Raw genomic sequence first — 22,258 nt, 5'->3', positions numbered from 1 at the left:
AGTCCTGCCAGTAATATTCAGTGAGCCCAGTTAAATGCTCCTTTCTTTTTACAATGATCACTTTCCCTCTCTTCCCTGAAATGTGGGACAATTTGATATCTCAGGTTTTGTCCCAAAACAGGAGCTTGCAGTGGGTTTTGGAAAGTTTCCCATAAGCACAGCACAGGAAGGGGCATGGATGGGTTTGGGTACTGAGGGCTGAGGAGGAAGGGGACAGAACCATCCTCCAGGAACGCCCACCACTGACAACGTTATGTTGATTTTAACGATGTAAATCTGAATAAAATCTAATTTAGTGAACAATGTGTGAATAACGAGGTGAAAATAATGCCTTAGGAAAGCAATAACATTCAGAACTGGAGTCCTGCTCTGGAGATTTCCTTCAGGACTTGCAGTTCCACCGATGGACGAGTCCCGGTTCCGCTGAAATCACGGGAATTCCGGCTGAGGCCACACCTGGAAGCAATGGCCGCATTTCCCTCAGCCCTCGGCCATTCCCACACCGAGCATTTCCCTGCTCCGGGTTTTCAAGGCGGAATCCCTCGCTTTGCAAGGCTTTGCCTTCCTGAATTTATCGGACAGGCTGGGGGAGCTCTGGGCACCGAGGCCGGGCCGTGTTTGGGAACTTAAAGCGATGAATCCCGGTGGAATTAGAACGGAGAGAAGTTCGCTCGTCATTTATATCGGTGCTTGCGGCTGTGCAGTGCACTCCGAGGGAAACATTTCAGGACAGCGAGGCCTTTCCCGGGCTCCCATTGTCACCGCCTCACAGTCCCCGCCCCACAGTCGCCACACGCGACATTCGCGGGCCGCGTGAGGCAGTGGCGGCCGCGCCTACAACTCCCATCAACCCACGCGGCGTCCCGGCCTGCAGCGGGCGCTGCCGGCGCGCAAAGCACGCCGGGATCCGTAGTTCCTCGCGGGTGACGCCGTTGCGTCACTCACCCCGCCCGCGCGTTGCTATGACAACCAGGGGCAGTGGGCGTGGCCGCGCGGGAAGTAGCGTCAGCGGCTGGGAAGTGACGGCGGCGAGGACCCGGATGTGGAGGGGGCGGGGCTCCCGCACACCCCCGCGGGTCACGTGAGGCGGCGGTCACGTGACGGAGCGATGGGGACGGCGCTGGACGTGAGGGTGAAACGCGCCGGGAAAGTCTATCGGGATGGGGTGCGTGTGTCGCGATAGAGCCACCGGGACAGCGGGGAACTGCGGGGAACAGCGGCCGGGAAGGGCAGGGCTGGCCTGGGGTGCATCGGGATGGGCATTGCCAGCAGGTCAGGGCTGCCCCTGCCCCTGTGCCCACCCTGGGGGCACCTCTGGCTGCTGTGCCCAGCTCTGGCTCCTCAGCACAGCAGGGCCAGGAGCTCCTGGAGCTGAGCAAGGGCCTGGAGCAGCTCCGTGCCCAGGAAAGGCTGAGGGAGCTGGGGCTGCTCAGCCTGGAGAGGAGCCCAGGGAGAGAGAGGGGCCTCAGCCCTGCCTGGCCCTGTGTCTGTCCCTGCCTGTCCCTGTGTCTGTCCCTGTGTCTGTCCCTGTGTCTGGCCCTGTGTGCAGAGGTCAGAGCAGGCCCAGGCTCTGCTCCAGGCCCAGCAATGGCCCCAGAGCCACGGGCAGGGCCTGAGCCCAGCAATTCCCCTGCACGGGAGGCACAACTTGTGCCCTGGGCAGTGCCCAGCCCTGAGCAGAGACCAGAGGGGCTCTGGGGGCTCCTCCTGGGGACATTCCAGAGCCATCTGGACACGTTCCTGTCACCTGCTCCAGGTGCCCCTGCCTTGGGGAGCTCCCAGATCATCTCCAGCGGTCCCTTCCCAGCCCGGCTGTTCTGGGCTCCCCTGAGCCTGTCGGGGACACCTGGGGCTCTGTCGGGGACACTTGGAGGTCCCCGCTGCGCTCTGGGACCGGCCCTGGCAGCGGGCGCTCCTCGGCGGGCGGAGCCGATCGCCCTCTCCTGTCGGTGCTGCCGCGGTGTCGCCGTCTGGCCGTGTGTCCCTGGCCGTGTGTCCCGGAGCTTTCCCCGTGTCCCTGTCCATGTGTCCCGGAGCTTTCCCTGTCCTTGTATCCCTGTCCGTGTGTCCCTGTCCGTGTGTCCCTGTCCCCCTGCATTCCCCGGAGCTTTCCCTGCTCCCATCTCTTCCCCCGGCGCTGTCCGGGTCCCGGGGCTTTCCCGGTGCTCTCTCTCTCCGGGATTCGGGCTCTGCCGTTGGGCTTGAGCGCTGCTTTCTGTCCTTCCCCATTTCCCGGGAATCACGGGAAGACCCCGACCAGCTCAGCAGAGGCTGATGTGGCTCGAAAGGGAAGGAATATTTTTCATTTTTATCATTTTTTACCTAGAAATCCCGAGTTGCTCAGCAGCAATGTTCAGATCCCTCTTTTTTCTTGCACTTGTATCATAAAAACCCTTTCCATCCACCGAAATTCCATTTATTGAATGATTTCAATGCTGGAAAACTGGATTTGAAAGGAAGAGTGTGCAGCATCTGTCCTGCAATTGTCAGATTATCTAGAGAGTGGCTTTGGCAGAGCTGAATTATTCCCTTTAGGAATGGCTCCAGAGGGGTAAATACTGTCTGTGTCTCACTTCCACTTCATTTTGTGCATTATAAAATTATAAATTATTCGGATTTTATTTATTTATCTATTTCAGTTTCTCAGTGCTGTGTCCATTTTCAATTTGACTGAACTTGACTAGCTTTATATCACTTTTAAATGGATTTTTTTTGGTATGGAAAGGAATATTTTCTCTGTTTTAAGCTGAAATTAGGATATTTTTGGTCAATCAGTCTGTCAGTTCTGTTTTTACCTTCCACTTTAACTCCATGTGGAAAGGTTTAATTTTAGTTCATTAACTGGGCCTGGAATCTGTAAGTCTGGGATGAAAACACAACGATGGGAGAGCTCTGCACCAGGGATACAACATGGATTCTTTAGCAGGAATCTCCTAGGGAGAGAAAGGAGATGCAAACCTTAATTAGGCCTGGAAGGGACATAAAATCATCCCTGGCAGGGACACCTCCCACTGTCCCAGGCTGCTCCAGCCCCAGTGTCCAGCCTGGCCTTGGGCACTGCCAGGGATCCAGGGGCAGCCCCAGCTGCTCTGGGAATTCCATCCCAGCCCCTGCCCACCCTGTCAGGGAGGAAATTGTTCCTAATATCTGTTCTAAACCTGTAATTTTCCAGTGTGAAGCCATTCCCTGTGTGCTGTCCCTGCATCCCCTGGAAATTGTCTCTCTCCAGCTTTCCTGGGGCTCCTGCAGGCCCTGCAAGGCCACCCTGAGCTCAGGCCAAAGCTTCTCCTGTGCAGGTGAACAATGCCAGCTGTGCCAGCCTTTCCTGCCAGCAGAGCTGCTCCATCCCTCTGCTCATCCTGGAGCCTCCTCTGGGCTCTCTGCAGCAGCTCCAGCTCCTCCCTGCGCTGGGGCAGCTCTGCAGGTGGGAAATCACCTGTGGGGGCACAGGGACAGAATTTTGAGCTGGTTTTTTGCATTTCTGTAGAAATATTGAAAGAAAATTTGATATTTAACTTCCAGTCATCCTTCCCCTTCCTGTCCCCTTCCCACGTGCAGGCAGCAGCTCTGGAATTGTTGCTGTGTGACAGGAAACATCTCCTGTGTTAAAGCAGTTCACATCTTCAGGGCTGTCCTTGCTTCTCAGAGCTGAGCTGGACTCGTTTTTTAAAGCAATAACCTAATTGCTTGTGCTAATTAAGGCCCCTTAGCAGAGCAGGGCAGAATTGAGGTCAGCTTTTCTTTGCTGTCCCTTTGTGCTCCTGTTCCAGCATTTCCCACTTGCTGCACTTCCTCTTCCCAGGCTCTCAGGGTGTCACCCTTGCTTGGATGTTTTCCTGCTACCTCAACCCCCCCATGACCCATTTTTACCATCCTGCACCACCAGGAAAGACAAAAATCTGCCAGAATTCCCATTCTGCAGGAGAGATCCTGGTTTGGAGAGGTCGGGTGCAGAGTGAGCACTTGGGATTGTCCCATGACTGGAGGGAGCTGTTCCTTGGGGCCAGTTTGCCTGGGGAAGGAGCAGGAGAGGAACTCAGGGGATTCTCCGGTTCTCAGTCCTTTCCAGCTGGGAATATTTCAGGAATGAAGGAGATTCTGCAGTGTGGGAGAAGGGAAGGATAGACCATGGAGGGTGTGGAGGGAGCTGTGTGCTGCTCTCCTGCAGTTCAGCAGTTTTCAGTGTTGAAGTCTGAGCTGGCACTTTGAGGATGCAGCATTTTTGTGCAAAGGAAATTTTGTGGACAGCACATCCTCCATGGGATGAGTGACAACATCCCTGGAGTCACACAGCTCCTGCCTTTCATTCAGATTCATTTCAAAACTTTCTGTGTGTTCATTTTTTATATTTTAAATTTCTTCTCCTCCACTCTGGAGGCGAATCTCACCCTCAGCTTGGCCATCCCTTTTCCAGTTGTGCCTTTTTCTCCCTCTCCTGTGGCTGACCATCCCAATTTTCATCCAGCAGTTCCTCCTGGCAGGTTATTGCAACACAAACACAACTTGGCTGTTGCAGCTGACCCAAAAGAAAGGTTTGTCATTTTCCTGGACAGAAAAACCTTGAAACTGTGGGAAGAAGTTGAAGCTCAGGTTAATACTTCAGCCAAGAGGAGGATGGTGTTTTTAAGGAAAAGCCAAAAGTGCAGAGCTCTCATCCTGAGCTTGGGATTCTGGAAATCCAAGAATTCTGCTTGAGTTGAGATGTTGTTGTTTCTCTGTCTCATCCTGAATCCCTTCATCAGTGTTTGTCTGTCCTGACAAGGTTACACCATTCTTTGGGCACAGGATTTTTTTGGAGTTTGGAGATCAGTTCCAGGCTGTTTAGATAGCAGCTATGAAAAAATGGATTTAAACAAATGTTTTCCTCTTTCCTCTTAGGAAATTCTTTCTGGAGTGGTGGTCATAACCAGCAAGGACACGGTGCAGCACCAGGGGATCTCCTTAACCATGGAGGGCTCCGTGAATCTGCAGCTCAGTGCCAAAAATGTGGGGGTGTTTGAGGCCTTCTGCAACACTGCCAAGGTAAGGCCTGCCCAGGTGAATGTTTTGAGCACAAAAAACTCTCTTTTCTCGAATGGAACCTTTCCCTCAAGGCTCTCAGGTGGTCAGAGCTGCTCATGGTGTGGAAGTGATGGAAAGCAGGAAGGGCTCAGCTTTATGTGGACCACAGAATGCCAGGAGGGGTCAGGCTGGAAGGGAGCACAGGGGTCACTGGTGTCACCTCCCTGCTCCAGCAGGGCCATCCCAGAGCACAGGGCTGTGTCCAGGAACTCTGGAATATCCCCAGGGTAGGATAAATGAGGACATTTTGGGGAATTAAATCACACTGGTAGGAGATTTTTATTTCAGGCTGAAATGCACTGCCATAAATAGGTAAAAAGGGTTACTGGATGATGCACTGAATCTGTGATTTAAAGAAAAACAATTATTGTGGGATGTTATTTTATTTTTGTTGAGGTGACTGGGTTTAACTGGACTTTTGTGCCAGATCAGTCACTGTCTGAGGAGGCCATGGGGGGGTCCCTGGGCATGGGACAAGATTGCTCAGGAGGGAATGGAGCTCCTGGAAGGACTCTGAGCTGCTCCCCAGGGACAGGCTGGGCTGGTGGGAAGGGTTTGGTTAAGTGAGGATGGCCTGGAATCAGGGAATCACAGAAAGTCTGGGGCAGAAGGGACCTCAAAACCCACCCAGTGCCACCCCTGCCATGGCAGGGACACCTCCCACTGCCCCAGGCTGCTCCAGCCCCAGTGTCCAACCTGGCCTTGGGCACTGCCAGGGATCCAGGGATGGAATTCCATCCCAGCCCTGCCCACCCTGCCAGGGAACAATTCCTCATTCCCAAGATCCCAGCAAATCCTACTTTGAAGCCATTCCCTGGCTCCTGTCCCTCCATCCCTTGTCCCCAGTCCCTCCCCAGCTCTCCTGGAGCCCCTTCAGGCTCTGGAGGGGCTCTGAGCTCTCCCTGGAGTTTTCCCTTCTCCAGGTGAGCATCCCCAGCTCTCCCAGCCTGGCTCCAGCCCTGGGATCAGTTTAGGGGCCTCCTCTGGACTCACCAACAGCTCCACTTCCTTCTTGTGTTGGGAGCCCAAGAGTTGGGGACAAGAATGGCAAAACTGTCCAAGCCAGCCCTCACAGGTAACTCTCCTTGTGGTGAGAGACCTTCCCCAAATAATAATCAACTTCAGAGGTCAGGGGGGTGGCTCAGTGGCCTTGGTCATTCCTGCTGCTGTTCAGGGTCATCATTTAGGAAATGAAGCTCCACTTCCCAAAGCTGGAGCTGCTCCTGGTGAGCTCCCTGAATATCTTTGATCATTAATGTGATGCACCCTTAAAATAGAAATTACTTTCTTGAGCAAAATATTCATGTTTCTTCGTATTGTAAAAAACTATCCCAGCACTTTGTGTCCTGAGGAGGTCCCTGGGATTGTGGAAATGCAGGAATTGTGGTGGAGTTCAGATGTTGTTGGTTCTCTGTCTCAACCTAAACCTCTTTGACATTTATCCTTGCAGCCTATTCAGATTATCAACAGCACCATTGAGATGGTGAAACCAGGGAAGCTCCCCAGTGGCAAGACAGAAATTCCCTTTGAATTCCCACTGCAAATGAAGGGCAACAAGGTTCTGTATGAGACATACCATGGAGTCTTTGTCAATATCCAGGTGAGGAGAGAAAATAGGAAATTTCACCTGCACAATGGCTTCTGAAGCAGCTCTTAATCCGTGGAAATTGAGGGTGAAGTTTGGTCATGTTTTCCTTTCACTCTGACTGAACCTTCCACCCTTTATCCAGTAAATCTTTTAAGGATTGATGGCACAAACAAGATTGTTTTATATTTCAGATATTGTTTTATCTGAAATACCTCAGCAGAACATCTATAACCTAAATCTGATCCATGGAAAAATGCAGCTCTTAATCCATGGAAACTGAGGATGAAGTTTGGTGGTATTTTCCTTTCACACTGACTGAGCCTTCCACCCTTTATGCAGTAAATCTTCAAGGGATGATGGCACAAACAAGATGTTTTACCTGAAACACCTCAGCAGAACATCTGTAAACTAAATTTGATCAATGGAAATTGAGGATGAAGTTTGGTGATGTTTTCCTTTCACACTGACTGAACCTTCCACCCTTTATGCAGTAAATCTTTAAGGAATTATGGCACGAACAAAATGTTTTACCTGAAATATTTTAGCAGAACATCTGTAACCTAAATTGAATCCATCCTGATGTTGTAGGGAAACGGTTTCCATTCCCTTCCTGAAAAAAAACCAAAAACCAGCACCCCAGTGTGGTTGTATTCCACATAAATGTGTAATTTCATGTGGTGTTGGAAGCAACACGGATCAGGAATGATTTGCTTTGCTGGGATGAGGAGGAGTAACATTCCCTGCCCAAATCTGTATGGAATACCTGCTTGGACACAGTCTTGTGGAAATACAGTTCTGAAATTTGATCTTTTTTGGTTTAAACTTGCCTTATCATAGGTGGGTTGGGTTGTTTGGGTGATTTTTGGTGGTTTTTAGGGGGAAAGTCTTTCTCCAGTCATCTCTTGAAGGTAAATTCTGTGTTAGACAATGAAGTTTGGTGTGACTGGAATGAAAAAAACAACCTAATAAACCAAATCACCCTACAGCAGCCTATCAGAAGTAACTAAAAGAAAAAAATCCCTTGTTTTTTTTCTGTTTGGATGTTTTTAAAATACTTTCCATTTATTTGCTCAGTTTTGGCTTCTTCCCTCATGTAACAGCTGTTGTTTGTGGTGGGGATGTCAAAAATGGTGCAGCACTGGTTGAGTTGCTTCCCATATCCCAAATAACTTGCTGTGATCGATCAGTTTGAGCTGCACTTTAATGAGGAATATTTGTTTTATTTTGTCATTCCTTCTCTTCTCTGTGGAGCTTTTCTTGGATAAAATACCATTTAAATTTAATAATTTAAATTTCAGCCAAACTTTGAGAGTCCTGCTCTCCTGAGGAGGGAAATGTGACACTTCCTAAACCTCTGGGCAGTTTAATTGAGCCTCTCTTTCTTGATTAAGGGATTAATTGTGGGTTCAACCTCAGTTTAACCTTTAAGCAGACACTGCTGGATGGCTGTGCCATGAACCAGAAGTGAGGAACCCAAATCCTGGTGTGAGGGAAGAATTAAAAATCAGACAAAACAAAAAACCCAACAAGTTGTCTGTCCTGTAGGGACACTGAGAGGCTTTGTTGGAGGTGAAGTGTAGGATTTCTGGGATAACCAAATTCTTCCTATTTTTCACCTGCTGGTTTATGGCTCCCGTTTTAGGGGAGCAAATTGGAAGCAAATTCACTTCCTTGCCTGATTTTAGTGCTGCTGGGAGCTCAGCTGTGTGGCTGAAGTTCCCCATGAAATATCCCAACTACTGTGACTTCAATCCCACAATAAAACCAAAATTAGGGGGCTGAAGACAAAAACACAAAATACAAAAATACATCACACTGACAATCCCTTAACCAAAACAGGGTGAAAAATCACCCTTAACTGGATATAACAGCAACAGCACTGCACAGAGGCAAAAGGGGGCTGAAGAGTTGGGAAGGAGGGAGGAAATTTGAATTAAAGTTTTTCTTTTTTCCCCTTTTTCCCCCTTTTCCCCCCCTTCCCCCCCCCCCCCTTTTCCCCCCCTTTCCCCCCCTTTTCCCCCCCTTTTCCCCCCTTTTTCCCCCCTTTTTCATCCCCTTTTTCATCCCTTTTCCCCCCTTTTTCATCCCTTTCCCCCTTTTTCATCCCCTTTTTCATCCCTTTCCCCCAGTACACCCTGCGCTGTGACATGAGACGTTCCCTGCTGGCAAAGGACCTGACCAAGACTTGTGAGTTCATTGTCCACTCCATGGTGAGTGTGCTTTATGTTCATTTTGCAATTAATTAATTTTTTTAATTGATTTTTTTCTCCCCACTTCACTTTAAGGGGGGGGGGGAAACCTCCAAATAAACCCATGGAAATTGTGATAGTGACACGAGGGATTACAGAAGTGTAAAATCAGAATATCCTGAGTTGGAAGAAACTCCAAAAATCATCAAACCTAACCCCTGGTCCTGCACAGGACACCCCAAAATCCCACCCTGTGCCTGAGACCTGTGTCCAAAATGTAGGAGTGAAGGAAATCTGCCCCAAAACAAAACCACCCCAAAGAGCTGTTGCTTCTGATTAGAAAAACCCATCCCCCTCTCAAAGAACAAAGAGGAGTTGGATTTTCAGATGCTTTTACAGTGCCCTGAGTTTATTCTCTTGTTCATCCTTGGAGTTCTAAGACAATGGGGTGGTCACATAAATATGATGTCATTTTTTCCAAACACTGCTTTGAATTATCCCTGCAGCTCTCAGCCAAAGCTTCCAGGCTCCCCCAGTCCTGCAAATGGGAGTTGGGTGGTGAAAATCCTGATTTCTGTTCTTCAGGAGTTCTGGTACAGAGCCCTGACTCCAAACTGTCACAGCTGGCTCTGCATCCAGGTGCAAATCATGGAAAGATGGGGGAGAGACCTTCAGGATGACCCAGTCCCATCCTCACCCCAAACCATGTCCCACATCCAGGCTGCTGAACTCTCCCGGGGACTCCAGCACCTCCCTGAGCAGCTCATGCCAATGCCTGACACCCCTGCAAGGGAAACAAGGGAAAACTTGGTCCTGATTTCTATCCTAGATTTTCTAATTCTTGTTTCTAATCCTAATCGCTGTGGGAGGAGGTTGAACTCCCAGAAAATGCTTTGCTGCTTCTTACAGAAGTTCCTGTGTTGAATTTGGGGTTGGTTAGATTGAGCTGTGCTGTCCAGAGCAGCTGAGGACAGGCCAGAGCTGATGAAATGTCCCTTTTTCCATCTCTAACTTGCTGGAACGTCCTGCTTCTATCATTCCTTTGAACTCTAACAGGACAGCGAATATCAAAATCCTTTGTGTTACTCAGGACTTGTGGTGGAAATGTTATTTTAGTTCTAAAGCAACTTTTTAAAAGATGTAGTTTGGTGTTACAAGCAAGTTTCCTGTTGGTAAGATTTCAATGTTTTCTGCAATATCTGATGCTACATTTTATTGGTCCATTATTACATTTATAAGTGAGCCACACTTGTCAGAGGAGTGACAGACCACATCTCCTGCAGTTTTCCTGGGTTTATTTCTTGTTCCCACCACAGCACTTCTGAGCTCACCAGTCAGTAAATCATGGATCTCTCAGTCAGGGTGAATTAATGAGGTTTTACTGAACAGATAATTCTCACTGTCAGTGCTCAATGTACCATTTCCCTTCAGCCTGTTCTGTGCCAGAATTTGTCATTTTGGGAAAATGCAGCCAATCTTTTGCTAATCTCTTCCATCTTGCAGCTGGGCAGCAGCAGCTATTTTGAATTCTTGAGCAGTGAGGGCAGATCCTCACTCAGAGTTCCTGATCAGACCCTTGCTGCTGGAGAGCAAGAATTTATAAAGCAGATTTGAAGCAATGGGCACAAGTTCATTTAGAATCTCCCCTCCCCAAATTTAATAATGAAAGGAAACATTCCAAGGGACATGTACAATGAATTTATTTGTACATCCAGAAATGGGAAATTGAGCTTTTTTTCTTCTCTACTTCAGATGGGGAGGGTACTCCTGCTTTTCCAGGTGGTTTAGGGCAGCCAGCTGTTGTGTTTAATGTTCTCTCTCTGTTTTGGGGATCAGATTTCAGTTTAACCCTTCCACTCCCTGCAGTCACAGAAAGGGAAGCTGCTGCCGAGCCCGGTGGACTTCACCATTACTCCTGAAACTCTGCAGAATGTCAAAGAGGTAAAAGCATTTTCTTACTATTTTATTCTAAATGTGAAGTTTGTGTGTTTCTAATTGAGATCAGAGGAGTGATTAAATTCTGCCTTGTAGATTATCAGGCAGATTATCTTGTTTTGTTTTTCTGTTTTCTTTTTCACTTTTATAAGCAATAAGTGATTCTGCCTCATCTCTTGCACTGTGGTGACCATTGAAGGTGGAATTTTGCTCAGGAGTGGTTAAATATTTTTATCCCTTTCCTGAGTGGAAAATGGCAGTGTGAAGCAAGGGAAAACAATCTATACATGGACAGCAAAGAGCCCTTAAAAATGTGTATTTTGAGCCTTGTTTGTGCCTTTTGTTACAGCCCTCTGTGGCTTTGGGAAGCCTCAAGGAGGGCAGGCTTAGATATTGGGAATTAGGAATTGTTCCTGGGAGGGGCTGGGATGGAATTCCCAGAGCAGCTGGGGCTGCCCCTGGATCCCTGGCAGTGCCCAAGGTTGGACACTGGGGCTGGAGCAGCCTGGGACAGTGGGAGGTGTCCCCACCTCCATCCCCAGCTCCTGGATGAATTCTAACACCAAGTTCTGTCAGTTCTTCCCAGGAGAGGCCCATCCATGGGTGGATGGAGGAGCAGGAAGGACACATGTCAAGGGTGAAGACTGTAGGAGAAATCCTGATACAGAATGCCAGAAATAAATTTAAGCTCCATCAGGAATTTCTGAACTCTTGAATTCTCACCTTTGGAACCTTTGACTAATTTCCTACTTGTTTTAAGATTTTTTTCCTTTTTTCCTTAGCCTGCTTTTTATGGTGCCACCTTTTTCTCCTCCTTCCAACCTTTTCAGAGAGCCTCCCTGCCCAAATTCCTGATCAGAGGGCACCTGAACTCCACCAACTGTGTGATCACGCAGCCGCTGACGGGGGAGCTGGTGGTGGAGAGCGCCGAGGCGGCCGTCAAGAGCATCGAGCTGCAGCTCGTGCGTGTGGAGACCTGTGGTGAGCCCCTGGGCAGGCACCAGCCTGCAGCAACTCCCTCCATCCCTCCTGGCCTGCTTTGGAGAGCCAGGTGTCTGCTGAGGAAGGCAGGAGCCTCCCCTGAAATGGGAAATACAAACCCCCTCCCTCTGAATTGTTATAAATTTGAAATTAAGGGGGCTCTCAGGTAAAGATATGGGAGTAGGAATAACAGTTCTGCATTAGGGAAGAAAATAAAAATAAAATTGTGGTGTTTGTGAGGGTCCCCAGGATCAGGGAAGAGATGAGAATCTGACTCTGTGTTCTCAGGAGGCTGATTTATTAATTTATGATATTATATTAAAAGAATACTATACTAAAACTCTACTACAGAAAGAGAAAGGATACAGACAGAAGGTTACAAAGAATGATCATGAAAAACTCGTGACTGGTGACTGACTCCTCAGAGTCTGACACAGCTGATGGTGATTGGTCGTTAATTAAAAACAATTCACATGAAACCAATCAAACACGACCAGCTGGTAAACAATCTCCAGCCACATTCCAAAGCAGCAAAACACAGGAGAAGCAAATTAGATAATTATTGTTTTCATTTCTCTCAAGTTGAGGCTTCTCAACTTCCCAGAAGAAGAAATCCTGGCAAGGAGAATTTTTCAGAAAATGTGACAGTGACTTAAAATAATGCAGTAAACCAAAACAACACTGTCAGAGTCAGAGCACAACCTGACACCCTGTGGGGTCAGGGTGCTGGCAGCAGTCCCATTGGAATTGTGGCTCAGCCCTCCTGCAGTGTCAGGGGTGGTTCTGCTGGAGCAGGGATCCTGGAGAAAGGTGCAGTCTCTGCCTCTGATGATCCAGTGGAAGAGGCAGCTGCTGTTCCTCTGGGAAACCCAGTGGAAAGGCTGTTCTTGCTGTCCCAGCACCTCAGATTGGATCCAGGTAGGAATGCTTGGCTCCTCCCCTGGGCGCAGCATCTCCCCATGGGATGCTGGAATTGGATCAGCCCTGCAGGGACACTCAGTGGCCATGGACAGCAGAGATCTCCTGGAGGGAGGGTTGGCTGTGGGAGAGAGAAAGAAAAAACTGCCCCATGGACAGCAGAGAGCTGCCCCAGCTCTGACAGGTGGGGATAGAACACATCTTGCCTTGCAACCTGGGACACCTTCCCAGGGAAACAGGGACCAGCAGGAAAGAAAGGCCAGAGCTCTGAGGCCTTGCAAGGTTTGCACTTAAGAGGAACAGCCCTGATGGTAATTTAAATTATCTCTCAGAGTAAGTTATCCTTTCCTCTGTGAAAACTTGCAGGGTGTTTTTCCCCCTTAATCCTGGTGGATCTCTGCTACTTTGTGGCTTCTTTTTTCTGCCTCTGTCAAGGTTGGGATTGAAGCTCTCAAGACAATGTTTCCTGTTCAGACTCAGGTGTTTGTTATTTCTTATCTATATCACAGACTTAAAAGCCCTGAGTTCTGCAGTCTTTCACTAACAAGGTACAAAATGGCTCACTATCTTTCTCTACAAGGCCTTCTTAGGATAAATTACCCAATTAAAAAATGACACATTATTTTTATTTTTAAGCCAGTAACTAATCACTTGAAGTCTGCAATGGGGACTTTTCTGTCCTATTACACAAAACCACCCAAACCCATGGAGAAGAAGGTGAAGAAGGAGCAGCCTCCACCCTAAAACCTCCATCTTGCTTTCCATCTATTCCTGTATTCTAAACCCTTAAACTCTGAGTTTCCCACCCTGTGATATCACACACTTCTATTCAAACTCCACACCTTTAACTTCAGTTTCATTATTGAATTTTGGAAGCTCCTCCACAACCTCAGATCAAATGCAGTGTTCTCCTGGGGGTCAGTGCCTAAAATTCTCAGTAACCAGGGTGAATTTTGGCTGCTGCTTTCTCTCACCTCCTGCCATTTCCCTCCTCCAGGGTGTGCTGAGGGCTATGCCAGGGATGCCACGGAGATCCAGAACATCCAGATCGCCGACGGCGACGTCTGCAGGGGCCTCCCCATCCCCATCCACATGGTGTTCCCCAGGCTCTTCACCTGCCCCACCCTGGAAACAACCAACTTCAAAGTGGGTGAGTGGGGAGGCGTTTTCCTGGGAGAGTAGTGGCCACAGTCATTCCCTTTTGTTAGTGAGGATGGAACAGGGAAGCCCTATAAATATGATTGCCTGGCGAAAGATTTTGAGAATATAGAAACTATAAGCAAGATTGAAATGAAGGCAACCTTTGAGATCTCCTGGCTAATGAACAACGGGAAAACAATGGTGTGGCCGAGCAGGTAATCCCCTTCTTGATGAAACAATACCCTCTCCAGGCAAGCAGGTCCAAGGGTCAGAAGACGACCCTGACTGCTTGGCAGGAGAGGTCCAAAGAGGAGTTTTTAGGGTTTAAAGTGTAACACAATATGGTAATGTAGTGATTCTTATAGGCTGTATGTAAATGCTGTAGGATTTGTATCTTGTATTAGATTGGTCAGTGAGAATCAGAATATTCAACACAGAAGATGATTTAACGCATTGTAGTGGGAACCTCGCTCTCTCACTTGCTCACTCTTCTATGCTCTAGGCTTCTCTTACTCTTGCTCTCTTTCTCCTGCTCTTCTTCGCTCTCTCTCTCTTCTCCTCTGGGCCCTGAGCTGTGGCTGGCCCTGCACCCAGGCCCTTGTGATAAACTCAAGCCCACAGCCCAGCTTCAGAGATCTCTCGTCTGCGTCCATCCCGACCGCGCAGGAGACCATCACCTGCCCCTACACCTTCCCACGGGCAGTGAGGGGATAAATCCAGCAGGGCTGCAGGAGGAGCCAGGACACCCCTGAGCTTCCCTGAGCCCAAGTGCTGCTGCATTTCAGACTGAGAAAACTCAGCCCAAACACTTCCAACACTTCAACACAAACTGCTGTGCAGCCACTCCTAACAAAACTCCAGGAGCAGCAGTGGAATACAGGCCATGTGATTACACACTTGAGGAGTAGTCCAAGAATAAAATTCCCTCTTTTCCTCAGCAGTGAGAATCCCCCTTTCCCCGTTTCCATTTCTTCTCCTTTTTGTTTCCCTCTCTGCTGCTGAAAGCCCTGCAAGCAGCAACGTTGGTCAGGGTGTGATTCTCTTACCAACACCACGTGCTCCTCCCTGCTGATTGTTGTCAAAACCTGTATTTTTATTATCAAATTCAGGATTTTCCTCACTTGTTCAGATCAGTACTGCAAGAAGAATCCACTTGGCTGGTTTGTATTTCTTCCCTCCATCCTGCTGGAATCCATTGGCACAGAATCTGTGTGCAGTGGTTTTCCCCAAAATAATAATTTTTTTGGCCATTTTAAGCTCTTCACTAGCAATTTAAAATGAGCATTTGAATTTATTTTGATTTCTGCTTCCCTTCATTTATTAACTCTGCCTGGCTTTTTGTTCTGTCTCTATTTAGGATTGATTATTGATCTGATACTGATTTTTGGCTTTGAAGGACACAGTGTAGTATCTAAGAACAGATTATTTTTCTGGAATTTTTGCTCCCCATTTGCAGGCCTGTTGTATTCCAGTATTTCATTTCCCAAGGCTGTTACATGCTGGCAATGGGTCTGTCCTGGAATTCTCCCATTCCATGCTTTAAACACCATCTTGGTGGAGGTGTCTTTTCCAAAACATTTTATTCTTTGATATCTGAATCTTCTTTTCCAGAGGGATGTTTGCCATAATTTATCAGTGATTAAAAAAAATCCGGAGGAATCCCATAAGATTACAACAAAGCAGGATTTTCTAGGAATGGTCCAAGGGCTGGGATGCCTGGGTGAGGTTCTGAGGGAATGTTTCAGGAGCTCCTGCCCCATCCTGCTGCTAGGATTCAGCTTTTCTATGGAATTGAAGCAGGATTGCTGCTAGGAATCACTTTCCTGTGGAATTGAAGCAGGATTGCTGCTAGGATTCAGTTTCCTGTGGAATTGAAGCAGGATTGCTGCTAGGATTCAGTTTTCCTATGGAATTGAAGCAGGATTGCTCCAGGATTCAGCTTCCTGTAGAATTAAAGCAGGATTGTTCCTAGGATTCAGTTTTCCTGTGGAATTGAAGCAGGATTGCTCCAGGATTCAGCTTCCCATGAATTCTCTCTTTTTCCCCTCTCCAGAGTTTGAAGTGAACATCGTGGTCCTCCTGCACGATGACCATCTCATCACAGAGAACTTCCCCCTGAAGCTCTGCAGGATGTGAACATCCACAGGAGAAGAAGCAGGGAAGGATTTTCTGGGAATTCCTCAGAGGGAAAGTGGAACTTTATCCATGCCTGGCTTCAGCTGGAGCCACCTCACTCCCTTCTTCTGTGGGCACTTCTTGTGCTTCCACTTTGTTAACCTGGCCAAGACTTTGCCTCTCTGCATTTCCCAGTCCTGCTGCCTTCAACAACCACGTTTTTCCCAATTTTTCTCAGGCAAATCCTGAAGGAATCATTCTGTAGCTTTCTACAGCTTGTAGAAGTATGTAGCAGGTTCCTCTCTTGGTTTAATTTTGTAATATTTGTTCCAAAGTCCTTTGAAGCCCCCTTAAAACTCATAAATCCCATTCCAGCCATACTGGGAGGGTATGGGAATTGTGACAGAATGAGAAATAAGGTCTTGGAAGATCTAAAAAATGGTGCTACAGCTCTGGAAGGTGGTGCTGTGGGATCTGTCCCAAGGTGGATGGGAAATGAGTGATTTCAAATCACACCAAGCAAATTTTGGTCAAACTGCAAACAGCAGGAATTAATTGGAGAAATTCATTGATGTGTTTGTGACTGTACAGCTTAAAGGAGAAGTAATTCAGTAAGAAATAACCTTCCCAACACAAACAGGCTGTAGATTTTGATGTTGTTTTCATGGAACAGCCACAACTTGTGCATTTTCCATTAATTTTCCATGTGGGGCAGAGGCAGGCTCAGGCTATATTATTGTCGTGGGTTTACAGGAAGCAGGTTTTCTGGGAATGGAGTGGCCAGAGGCCAATAGGTGTTCAGATTTTAAATTGACACCAGGCTTGGCCACTGAGGGTGGATGCGCCTCTGAGAACACAGGGGTTAGAAGCAGAGCACTCCCTTGGGCTCTCTCTTTGATTTCCGGCCAGCAAAGAGGCAAGGCCTCCCCTGCCCGGCTTCGAGCTGGGCGGGGCAGGGGAAACCTGCGGCCCGGCAGAGGTAGGCCTGACCCCTCAGGATGGAAGGGTGGTGGGGGCACCAGGAGGCGTTGGGCAGCCCCCCCCCAGGAGAGACAGAGGGAGAGAGGCCCCGAGAAGATTTGGGCAGCCCCCCCAGCTAGAAGATGAGAGAGAAAGCTGGTACGGGCCTGTGGCCTTGAAGTGATATCGGCTGTGAAGAAGGAGGGGGAAGGGGGGAGTGCAGCAGAGAAGGAGCCTGGCCGCGTGCAGAAGTTTGTTAACCCCTTCCTGGACAATGAAGACCTCACAGAGCATTTGGACCTTTCCCGGGGGAGATGGAGTGGATGATAAAGAAGAAATGAGCAAGTGAATGACAGTTGGAGCAGTGAGTGAGTCTGGGAGAGTAAAGAAGAGGCCGGAAAGAGATGATGGAGTAGCTGGTTGCTGGACTCTTTTTGGTACAGCCATGGACAGAACCGTGCTTCCTCGCGACACAGAGGCTGCATGCAGTGGGGGGGCGATGGCTCAGAACTGAGAGGGTTCAGTTTTGGAGACCCCCCGGCCCCAGGGGGTAGACAAGTATGGGGGGGACAAGAGGTCCCGAGATGAGAGAAAACTGTGCTTTTTTTTGGAACTGGTCAAAGCACCCTTAAAAGGATAACCCTTGAAGCAGCTCTGTTCCATGTCCAGTGGTGAGAGCACTGGGCATGCAAGGAAGAGGTCACCATGGCCCCAAGAAGGACTCCTCTCCTCTTGATGGACTGGAATTGAGTATTTACAGGGTGATGGATGGAGAGTTGAAATTTGGAAGATGTATTGGAAATGTGGTGGGGGGAGGAGGAAATGCTTTTTGTGGAGTTTTCATTTTCCAGGTGTGTGTGTGTGTGTGTGTGTGTGGGTTTTTTTCTTTTGTAGTTTAGTTAATAAACTCTTTTTCTAAGGTAGAGGCCTGCTTTGCTTATTTCCTGGTCACATCTCACAGCAAACACCAGGGAAGTATATTTTCATGGGGCACTGGCATTGTGCCAGTGTCAAACCATGACAATTATGGACATGGGAAGTGTAAAGATCAGCACCTAAAAAGGCAGAATTAACTAAGAAAAATAATTTTCTTTGGTTTGTCCAGCAGGAGAATGTAATCCCAGTTTGGGCCCTGGTGTTTCAGGAAGAAAAAGCTGAAATTTTCATTTCAGTGTCTGGTAAGGAGAAGGGAAATGCTATTTACTGAAACTTAGCACTTCTCCCTGAGACCAGGGATGGTACAGGGGGATTTGGGGAAGAGCTGCAGCCCCCCAAAAATATGGGAAGCTGAAAAGGATTCCAGTGCTGGAATTTTTAGGCCTTAATTCTACAGCAGAGCAGTTACTCCCCCCTAACTCAGAGTGAGCAGAAATACTACACAGAAACAACGTGTTTGGCTGCAGAAGTAATTTTATTTTTTATTCAAGTGGTAATTAATACACTGATTAATGAGACAGGAGTTCAAAACTTCAGCTGGAGGAGGTCAAGCAGTGTGGGGAACAAGTGATCCCTGGAATTAGCCAAGGGCTGCTAATCCATGTGATGCTGCCTGGATTCAGACAACAGAATATTTGGGTTTTAATTTCAAGATTCTCAGGCTCTGGTCCTCACCTTTTGGCTGTTTGGGACAAATTTTTGTCTGTGTTAAAAGTTCCCTGGCCACTTCAGACTCATAAAACAGTGGGAAGAAATTCCCTGAGCTGTTGGAATTCTGCCCTTCCTGCTACTGGTGACTATTCCTGCACAAAATACAGAGGCAGTGTGGCTTAAAAATCCTTTTAAAAAATCCTTCCCATTTAAACAGATCAGCTCTTTAACAAGGAGGGAAATTCAAATTTCAACCTTATTTTGAGATAAAAAAAAATTGATCCAAATGAAAAATTTAAAATTCTTGCTTCAAAATGTGACTAAAAGTCATTATTTAAACCATTTGAATTCTCAGCTGTGGATTTGTGAGGAGAGAGGAGCTGCAAAGACCACACCAGGCTTGAATCCTGGATTATTTATGCCAGAGGAGGGGAATGTTTTGATTTCCAATTCTGTTGGGTCCATCCTTTGGGTCACCTACTTGTCTGATATTGGAATAAATCTGAGGGAAAAGCCCCCTCTTCACAGGAATTATGCACTGGTGAAAGAATTTGGTACTTGCAGTGTCCCTTAGCCAAAAATCCCCCAGTGTTGTGTGCTGCCAGCCCTGACCTGCACAGCTTCAGGCAGGAACCAGGAGAAATCCTGGATCGTGGAGTGAAATCCCAAAGCTGTTCCCATGGCCAGTGATCCCAGGGTTCTGTCCTGTCCCCCAGCACTGCTGCAGCTCCTTTACAGCCTGAATTCTGCAGTGAGGGAGGAAAAGCAGGAGGGCGGCAGGCTCAGCTGGGCTTGTTCCAGGCAGGAAGCTCAGGGAAGTCCTCGGGCAGCAGAGCGTGCCCACGGCAGATGGGGCAGGTGCTGGAATGCTGCTTGAGCCACGTCCGGATGCACTGCGGGCACAGGGACAGGGGCAGGCTCACTGGGGGAACAGGAGTCCAGCTGGAGGCTGGAAATTTTTAGCACCAATGGGGAAGCTCTTCAATGAGTTCTACACCCCCAGATTGCAGTGGTGTGGTGTGACAGTGGTCACAAGGGGTTTTGGGGTGAAGGAAGAGACAAGATCCTTGACTCCAATACAGAAGGCTTCATTTACTAGTTTATGATCCATACATATACTATACTAAAAAAGAAAAAGAGAGTTCCAGAAGCTGCTAAGCTAAGCTAAGAAAAGCAAAGAAGAATGATAACACACGAGCTGGCCTTGACAGGCTGCGAGAGCCAGCTCTGCTGTGACTGGTCACTGAACCAAAACATCCACACCAGACCAATCACGGGTCACGCTGTTGCATTCCACAGCAGCAGATAATTATTGTTTACCTCTTGTTTCTAGGGCCTCAGCTTCCCAGAAGGAAAAAATCCTAAAGAAAGGATTTTAGTGAAAAGGATGTCTGTGACAGTGTGGAACTGTTCTCCTGCTCTGATCAGATTTATTAAATCAGCATTAAAACAAAAAAGGTAAAAGGGGAAATATGGAATTACTCCAACACAATCCTGGCTTTTTTACTTCACGGACTTCCAGTAGCAGGAGGCAAATACAGAGTTTTCAGGGATAAACCATTCCCTGAGTGTGCTGCCAGCAATCCCAACCTATTTCATTCTCTGAAGCAGCATCAGAAATCCACTCTGATGAATCATTTCACTTTAAAAACACCTAAAGCTTTCTGACAGGCTGCCTGTGGGTCAAGTTTGGGGGGCAAAGGCTGGAAAAGGGAATTGTGCCCTGTTGTTTAGGCACTGAAGGGTAAGGGGAGGGAATGGGGTTGTTTTTGAGGTGGAGATGGGGAACAGGAGCAGAACTCACCTCTCTGTGGAAGTGATGGCCACACTCGAGCTCACAGCAGTCTCTGCTCAGCTCGTCGTGGCAGATGGCGCAGGGATCCTCACTGCAGGCCTGGCCAGGAGAGCAACACTCAGATACTTCAAAACCAGCAATTAACCAGCACATTCTACTCAATTAACAAGGTCACTAACTTTAACCAAGTCTATTGAAGCTTTTGTACACAAAATAAACGAGGCAATGATTTTTTTTCCAGGATTATTTTGCGTCTTGTACAAAGCACATGGCAACAACTCCACTGAAACGGCAAACTTACAGCACTGTCCTTCCTCCATCTGGCTTTGGGCGTAGCTCCAGCATTGCCCCAGGGCTGCAGGTGTGGCTGGGAGGGGTTTTTACTGCCGGAGGTTTTAGGGGCGGGTGCTGCCCGGGGAGAGGCGGGGCCGATTCCATCCACGGGCGCTTCCCTGGCTCGGGCTGGGGGAGCAGAGCCCGGGCAGGGCAGGGCTTTGCCTGCTGGAGGTGCTGCCTGCACAGGAGCAGAAAGGAGCTGTGTTCCTGGGGCTGTGCTGCTCCATTTCCCGCGGGAAAGGAGGAAGAGGAGCAGCTGCAGCCCCAGTACCTCGAGCTGCTGGTTCAGGATGAGCTCCGTGGCCCTGCTGAGGATTTCATCGGGGCTCAGGTTGGTCCCATTTCTCCTCTGCACCTCCCTGATGGAGGCCATGAGGTCTGAGCTGCAGGGACAGGAGAGGCAGGGTCAGGGCTGGCCCTGCAGAGCACTGCAGGCTCCCTGCCTGATCCCAGCAGGATCAAAGACAGCAGCTTCCCCAGAACTGCTCCCAGGGACTCTCAGTATCCAGGATGAAACCCTGAACAATCCCAGAATTATGGAATGGGATGGGTTGGGAGAGAACTGAAAGCTCATCCCATCCCATCCCACCCCTGCCATGGCAGGGACACCTCCCAGTGTCCAGCCTGGCCTTGGGCACTGCCAGGGATCCAGGGATGGAATTCCATCCCAGCCCTGCCCACCCTGCCAGGGAACAATTCCTCATTGCCCAGATCCCATCCAGCCCTGCCCTCTGGCAGTTTAAACCATTCCCCCTTGTCCTGTCCCTGCATCCCTTGTCAGCAGAACAAATTAAATTCTTCCTGCCCTTCATCCCTGGCTGTTCAGCCCTTGTTTCACAGCACTCCTTCCACCCAGTACCTGCTGCAGTTTGGGAATATACTCTGGAGCTGGGCTAAAATATTTTCAATTTTTTTTGGAAGCTTTTTGTTCGTTGGAATTCCAGAAGGCCTCAGTTGCAGAGCTGAGGGATCCTGGTGGGTCTGGTTGGGCTGGACATGCTGGGAGTTACTTCCAGAAGTGCCTGATGGGCAGGAGGGTGAGATTTTAGTGGAATGTGATCCCTGTGGAGCTTTGGGATGTGCTTTCCCAGGTGCAGAAGAAGCCTCGGAGGCGGGAGGTGCTGCCTTGGCTCCGGGCTGGGCTGCAGCTTTTCCATCAGAGCTGGAAAATGCAGGGAGGGCACTGGGATGTGCAGGTGCTGAGCAATAGGTGACAATGGCAGGGTCACACACGGGAGGTCTGCCTGGCATTGCCTAGGAAACAAACACATTTCACAGGAAACAGGGATTAAAACAAACTCAGCATTTGCAGTGGGAATCGTGCCACGTTTGGTTGTGCCCAGGAGCTCAAAGGTGACATCAGCTTATCTCAAAAACTCCCTGACATCAGGGCACTTGTTTGACCTCATGGTTATTTCTCTTCTAAAAGGTCACTCTGGTGTTACTGCAGAAAAGAATAAATAAATTCCAAATGCAGAACAAGAGGCACAAAAGTTGCTCTTTCCCACTAAATTGGTGGTGATTAAGTTGTCTCCATATTCTCTGTCAATAAATAAAAGAACAGACCTAAAAATAAGTGAGGAATTATGCAGGAGAGCAGGAGTGGAACTTGCAGAAGCCCAGAAAAAGTGAAACAACCATCTCAAAGATTAG

At 48.5% G+C, this 22,258-nt stretch overlaps 2 protein-coding genes across 2 annotated transcripts in view; one reads left to right on the top strand and one right to left on the bottom strand.

The window, feature by feature from the left end:
• The first annotated feature begins 1,071 nt into the window (after nt 1–1,071).
• VPS26C (VPS26 endosomal protein sorting factor C) lies at nt 1,072–16,788 on the top strand. The gene is made up of 8 exons (XM_030949404.1): nt 1,072–1,165; nt 4,879–5,022; nt 6,512–6,661; nt 8,779–8,859; nt 10,705–10,779; nt 11,604–11,754; nt 13,670–13,822; nt 15,866–16,788. Exons 1-8 carry the CDS (start codon nt 1,109–1,111, stop codon nt 15,946–15,948), a joined length of 894 nt encoding a protein of 297 aa, XP_030805264.1. The 5' UTR covers nt 1,072–1,108; the 3' UTR covers nt 15,949–16,788.
• A 1,499-nt stretch (nt 16,789–18,287) lies between these two features.
• TTC3 (tetratricopeptide repeat domain 3) overlaps nt 18,288–22,258 on the bottom strand; it is a 66,175-nt gene continuing 62,204 nt past the window's right edge. Inside the window, exons 44-48 of the mRNA XM_030954247.1 lie at nt 21,465–21,859; nt 20,877–20,988; nt 20,571–20,783; nt 20,279–20,368; nt 18,288–19,367 (exon numbers count right to left, since the gene is read on the bottom strand). Coding sequence (XP_030810107.1) covers nt 19,257–19,367; nt 20,279–20,368; nt 20,571–20,783; nt 20,877–20,988; nt 21,465–21,859 — 921 coding nt within the window. The 3' untranslated portion in view covers nt 18,288–19,256. The remainder of the gene's footprint in view (nt 19,368–20,278; nt 20,369–20,570; nt 20,784–20,876; nt 20,989–21,464; nt 21,860–22,258) is intronic.

The sequence above is a fragment of the Camarhynchus parvulus genome, chromosome 1 (assembly GCF_901933205.1).
Source record: "Camarhynchus parvulus chromosome 1, STF_HiC, whole genome shotgun sequence".
Taxonomy (NCBI): domain Eukaryota; kingdom Metazoa; phylum Chordata; class Aves; order Passeriformes; family Thraupidae; genus Camarhynchus; species Camarhynchus parvulus.
This window is presented reverse-complemented; position numbering and strand designations above follow the sequence as displayed.

What these genes read in the sequence shown, in the direction of transcription:
- VPS26C (XM_030949404.1), top strand. Translation starts at nt 1,109, where the DNA reads ATGGGGACGGCGCTGGACGTGAGGGTGAAACGCGCCGGGAAAGTCTAT. An exon ending in GAGTCTTTGTCAATATCCAG is followed by an intron (nt 6,662 to 8,778) that starts GTGAGGAGAGAA and finishes CCTTTCCCCCAG; the next exon opens with TACACCCTGCGCTGTGACAT. An exon ending in AGTTCATTGTCCACTCCATG is followed by an intron (nt 8,860 to 10,704) that starts GTGAGTGTGCTT and finishes CACTCCCTGCAG; the next exon opens with TCACAGAAAGGGAAGCTGCT.